We start from the raw sequence: 6,155 nt of genomic DNA on the forward strand, positions 1-6,155 counted from the left end.
CTCTGGCAAAGGCTGAAAATAAAATAAAATATAAATAAAATAAAAATAGCTTAATTTTCTAAAAGCCATGATTTCATATCTTCTAAAGTAAAATAAGCTGCTACCTTTTTTTCCCTCTTGTATTGTACCAGTAGCTTCCTTTGGGATGCTAAATTCTCTGGGGGCATTTCTGTAACCCCCACGGAACTAAGCATAGTGTCTTGAAGTATCATCATACACGTAAGCAACCATTAATAAATTTTGGTTGAACTCAATTATGAACTTAGATCTTTGCAAAAGAGACATTAATTTTAATCAGCTTGCATATTCAATCAACTGACATATCCATATTAACAAAAACATGGATTATATAACTAGAGCAAAAATTAAATAAAATATAAACATTTTGTAAGTACTTAACCACGGACATACTTATAGGGGCATGTGTACCAATTTCTTCTAACGATGATGACATTTAAAAATCATACTTTTTTTTGTAGCTTAGAAACTAACAGCATGCATCTGTGGGCTCTATGGTTGGAGAAAGTGGTATCATCTATGGCTAATGAATGCAGATAAATAACTAGGTCCACATAACTAGAATCCATGACCCTGTACATAAACCCAGTTATAATGCAACTAAAGGTCTTTAGATTTCCCTGTATTTAGGCAAGTATTAGCTTCAGTATTAAAATTAGCTATCTCTATTGCTATTTCTCAAATATGCTCACATATTAACATTTTAATGACTTAATTGCAGTATCAGTTGTCATCAACATTTTAAAATTCAATAAATAGGTAATCTAAATTAAAACATTTTGCCCATTAATGAGAGCCTTAAAAGTACTTTATATTTTAATTGGAAAAAAAGTGACATACATATTTCTATTTAACTGAATTGGTCCTTGTTCAAAATATTTCTCCACCCTGCATTTATTGAGGTAACCAGTTGAGACTTTTCTGTTAATACTGTGTGGAAACACAAAACTATAGATAATAGCTCATCTCATACAAATATTTTATATTCTTCTTGAAAACCAGTGAATTCTCATTCTCCCTTTTTCTTGAACCACATGAAACATACACATTTCTAGGTAATTCTGAAAATTTATATAACAAAGCTGAGCTAATAAAATATGGCTTAAAATGAATTACATATTTGATATAGTACATATGAATTTAAATGAAAATAAAAGATACAAGAAAATGAAGCTTAGGATTTTAAAAGTTTGATCACTATGAGCTTATTAAATGTGTTAACTAATTTATATACCCATTCACTGCTTAGGAAAATTTAAACATTCAAATGACTAAAACTAGTAACTACACTCTCATTTTTATTTAGAAGCATTTATATTCAGTAAACAAATAGCATATTAATATAGTTCAATCCATTTTAGTGTACTAAAAGTTTGCTTTAAGCACTTTAGAAAAGAGTTTACACAAATCAAGAGATAACCATTATTTGCATATCATTTGAATATTGCATATAAGTAAATAAATATCCTATTAAGGAAGTATAATAATATAGAGATGAAATGNTGTCATCAACATTTTAAAAATTCAATAAATAGGTAATCTAAATTAAAAACATTTTGCCCATTAATGAGAGCCTTAAAAAGTACTTTATATTTTAATTGGAAAAAAAGTGACATACATATTTCTATTTAACTGAATTGGTCCTTGTTCAAAAATATTTCTCCACCCTGCATTTATTGAGGTAACCAGTTGAGACTTTTTCTGTTAATACTGTGTGGAAACACAAAACTATAGATAATAGCTCATCTCATACAAATATTTTATATTCTTCTTGAAAACCAGTGAATTCTCATTCTCCCTTTTTCTTGAACCACATGAAACATACACATTTCTAGGTAATTCTGAAAATTTATATAACAAAGCTGAGCTAATAAAATATGGCTTAAAATGAATTACATATTTGATATAGTACATATGAATTTAAATGAAAATAAAAGATACAAGAAAATGAAGCTTAGGATTTTAAAAGTTTGATCACTATGAGCTTATTAAATGTGTTAACTAATTTATATACCCATTCACTGCTTAGGAAAATTTAAACATTCAAATGACTAAAACTAGTAACTACACTCTCATTTTTATTTAGAAGCATTTATACTAAGTAAACAAATAGCATATTAATATAGTTCAATCCATTTTAGTGTACTAAAAGTTGCTTTAAGCACTTTAGAAAAGAGTTTACACAAATCAAGAGATAACCATTATTTGCATATCATTTGAATATTGCATATAAGTAAATAAATATCCTATTAAGGAAGTATAATAATATAGAGATGAAATGCATTATTGATATTTTCTCTAAGTACCATCTTCTTAACTATAGTCAAAACATAATTGATTTTACTCAAAAATATATGAAATTATGCTGGTTGCCAAGATTACAGCAATCTTTCTAAATTTATACTTTTATGTATTTCAGCAACATTACACATCTGTGAAGCACTATGGAAGACAAAACACATATGAGGTGCTTTGGTTGGACACAGTTTCTTGGCTTTCAGGATGATAAACAGTATAGGCTCTGGAGTTTAACAAACCGGAGTTTGAATCCAAATTGCCATTTATTAGTTGTGTAATCTTGGGCAAGTTCCTTAACCTCTTTGTGTCTCAGTTTTCTCATATGTGAATGGGAAGAAATACTAACTCCACAGGATTATGTTGAAGATTAAATAAGAAAATTCAAATATGTGCTTAGCATAGTCCTAGCATGCAGTAAACATGTTCAATAAAGGTTTGTCACCTAAAGCACTGAAGGAGGTCATAGATTATAAATCTTAATTTATTTAAATATCTATATGGGTGTGGAGAGGAGTTAAGATTTTTCTGTGCCTGGAATCCCAGCACTTTGGGAGGCTGAGGTGGTTAGATCACTTGAGCCCAAGAGTTCAAGACCAGCCTGAGCAACATAAGAGCCTGTCTCTACAAAAAATTAAAACAACAAAAACCCAAAAAAACTAGCCAAGAATGGTGGCAAGCGCCTGTGGTCCCAGCAACTCAGAAGACTGAGATGAGAGGGCCACTTGAGGCTGGGAATGAGAAGTTGAGGCTTCAGTGAGCTATAATCCTGGCACTGCCCTCCTTCCAGCCTAAATGACAGAGTAAGACCCTGTCTGAAAACAACCAGCCAACCAACCAACCAACCAACTAACCAACCAACCAACCAAACAAACAAAAAAACTGCCTTTACCAGCACAAGAGCTCCAGAGAGGGTGACTGGTAGCTATCTAGGAAAGGCAAATTGACCTAGAGTTGGAAATTTACTGCTATAGTTAAAAATAAAAGGCTTTCACAATAGCAGCTCTGGCAAAGAAATCAGGTAAGAAAACTGGAAAAATTAAACTTATAAATGGAAATCGTATACATGATGTATAAATTACCTTTTGGTCTGCTAAGCACATGTCTTCATTAGGCTTCTTTAGTTCCTTTGCCATTTCTAATTCTAATCTTCGTTGCTCTAGTTTACGCTCTTTATTTAATCTTTTCTCATCACGTTTTCTTGCTTCAACCGTTCTTTTCCTTAAAAGAAAATCATGTACACATATTCTTCTTAATCATTATATATGTTGGAATAAACTTAGAATTATGTAGCAACAATGAATTATTTTGCTTTTCATTAATCTTACTCTCTAATTTTCAAAATAATCTTATGACTGTATATATTTAATATCAATATTAGATTCAACCTAGGCTATTTTGTTACTCAAAATTTGTTCAATCATTTGCCAAGTTGTAAGAATAAAATACTTATTAATAAAAGCAGGTACATAAAATGCACATGGGCAACTACATATCTTATTAAATAGTTATTAGTACAAATTTTAGTGCGGCTCCAGGAAGCATATGATTTACAGTAGGAAAATGGAAGTACACCTTTGAATGCGCAAAAGCCGTTCTTTCAAAGTGAATTAGCTAGTCTTAAGATAGCAACTGTGATGAAAGAAAAATATTACTCACCACCATAAACAACACTTAAGAGAATGTAAAATCAGTTCTGAAGGCAATGTCAAAAGCATGAAGAATGTTTTGATAATGGCAACAATATGGAAATAACTGACTTGTCTCTCTGTTGCAGGGAATGACTTTTTGTTGGAGGAAGTGATTTTCTATTATAATACCATTATCATTACTTTTTCATCCTATCTCAAATATAGCTCTCATTTATTTAGAGGAGAAATAACAGTAGAATCATCAGTCAATTCTAACCTACTACCGCACATGTGCCACACATTGCTAATTGGTTTACTTTTGTAAGGCTCATTATATCTCTTCCTTGACTACAAGTCTTTCGATTTTCTTTTTTTTTTTTTGTTTTGGGAGGGGGACGGAGTCTAGGTCTGTTGCCCAGGCTGGATGCTGGAGTGCAGTGGGGCGATCTCGGCTCACTGCAACCTCCGCCTCCTGGGTTCACGCCATTCTCCTGCCTCAGCCTCCCAAGTAGCTGGGACTACCGGTGCCTGCCACCATGCCCGGTTAATTTTTTGTATTTTTTAGTAGAGACGGGGTTTCACCGTGTTAGCCAGGATGGTCTCAATCTCCTGACCTTGTGGTGCGGCCACCTCAGCCTCCCAAAGTGCTGGGATTACAGGTGTGAGTCACCACGCCTGGCCAAGTCTTTCGATTTTCTATCAAAATAAGGTCTAAGTCCTTACTTTTGAATTCCGAACTCTTCTTTTCTAACCTTACCTCTCATATTTTTTTGTGTGTAGGTTTAGAATTTCCTATTCCTGATGAACGTTTATTTCCTTAGCTGCTTATATTGGTTCACTCCAATCAAGAAGTTCATTTTTCCCATCTTGCATATTTAAATCTTAAACACTACCAATTTCTATTACATTTCATAGCTCCTAACTCTGATTTTAACACAGCACTCACTGCTTTCTGTACTACATTACTATTTTTGCCCATATTCTAATCATCTCCATTTCGATTATCATGGGGAAGCGAGCACCCTGACTGCTGCTGGAGGAACGGCCAAGAGGGAGAAAGAGAGGAGTGGGGAAGAACAAGGGACCAGAGAGTAGAGAAAGTACAGTGTGTTTGAAAAATTGCTAGCAGTTTCAAAACTGGAGTGCAGGTTGTGAGTTGAATAGTTGCTGAATATTATGATAGTCAGAGGGCCAGATCATAAGGGACTTCTTATATGACATGCACAAGTTACTGTTCATTTTTATACTGCCTCTGAATTTCTGGGTTATTGATTCATGCAGACATTCTGGGAGGACAAACTATAAGGAAGCTTATGAGATTGTTGACACCAGCAAAGTACTATAATTAATTTTACCAATTACAAACCAAAAAGCAGTTTCTGAGGTTTTGATTTTCAAATCAAATTATTAGGTAATAGCCTGAAGTACTATTATTACTAGCCCTTACAAAAGGGCAGCAGAGTCACTGGTAGAATAATTTTTTTCCCCTAGAACTGAAATTTCGATTCTTAAACACATGAACTGTTGCTCTAGTAACTTTTCAAAGAAGGGAAGATTTAAGTTTTTGGTTCCTCACCAGAGTAATGAATTAGGATCACTAATAGAAAAAAGCATATTAAATATCTCTTACTGATTTGAAAGTAGATACTGTAAAATTTTCTGCTGCACTCATACGCCACGTGATGTTTGTCAATAAAGAATTGCATGTACTACAGTGTCTATGCCACATAGCCCAGATGTGGAGCAGTCTATACCATCTAAAGTTTGGGTACGTCATTCTATGATGTCTGCACAATAATGAAATTGATTAATGACACTCTTCTCAGAATGTATTGTCATCATTAAGTCATACACAGCTTTACATATAGCTAACTCAGATCTCTTAATGATGTCCATAACAGCAATTATAAACATAATAACTGAGACTACCAGTTACTAGTTGTTAAAAATGGTTACTATTGCTTTTTAAAAAGTGTGACACTGATGCTGTTTTCACTGTGTCAACTTCCCACTGGTAGCAATCCTGGAGATACATACATACTCAACAGACACACGGGCAACAAGCTAGAGTGCACGGAATGCCATAAGTATGGATTATATGCTTGGAGTATCAATTTTAGCTGGTGATATGCAATACCTTTTCCAACTGAAAAGTATAATATGGAATAGAATGCAAAAGTCACATCGATATTTATGATAAAATGGAGATTT

The 6,155-nt window shown here is 33.3% G+C and overlaps 1 protein-coding gene across 1 annotated transcript in view; it reads right to left on the bottom strand.

Annotated features, from left to right (window-relative positions):
* Positions 1 to 3,531, bottom strand: part of BAZ2B (bromodomain adjacent to zinc finger domain 2B) — a 70,103-nt gene extending 66,572 nt beyond the window's left edge. Inside the window, 1 exon segment of the mRNA XM_017864465.1 lies at positions 3,396 to 3,531. Coding sequence (XP_017719954.1) covers positions 3,396 to 3,449 — 54 coding nt within the window. The 5' untranslated portion in view covers positions 3,450 to 3,531.
* Positions 3,532 to 6,155: the final 2,624 nt, after the last annotated feature.

This window comes from Rhinopithecus bieti, unplaced genomic scaffold, assembly GCF_001698545.2.
Source record: "Rhinopithecus bieti isolate Rb0 unplaced genomic scaffold, ASM169854v2 scaffold_75561, whole genome shotgun sequence".
Lineage (NCBI taxonomy): Eukaryota > Metazoa > Chordata > Mammalia > Primates > Cercopithecidae > Rhinopithecus > Rhinopithecus bieti.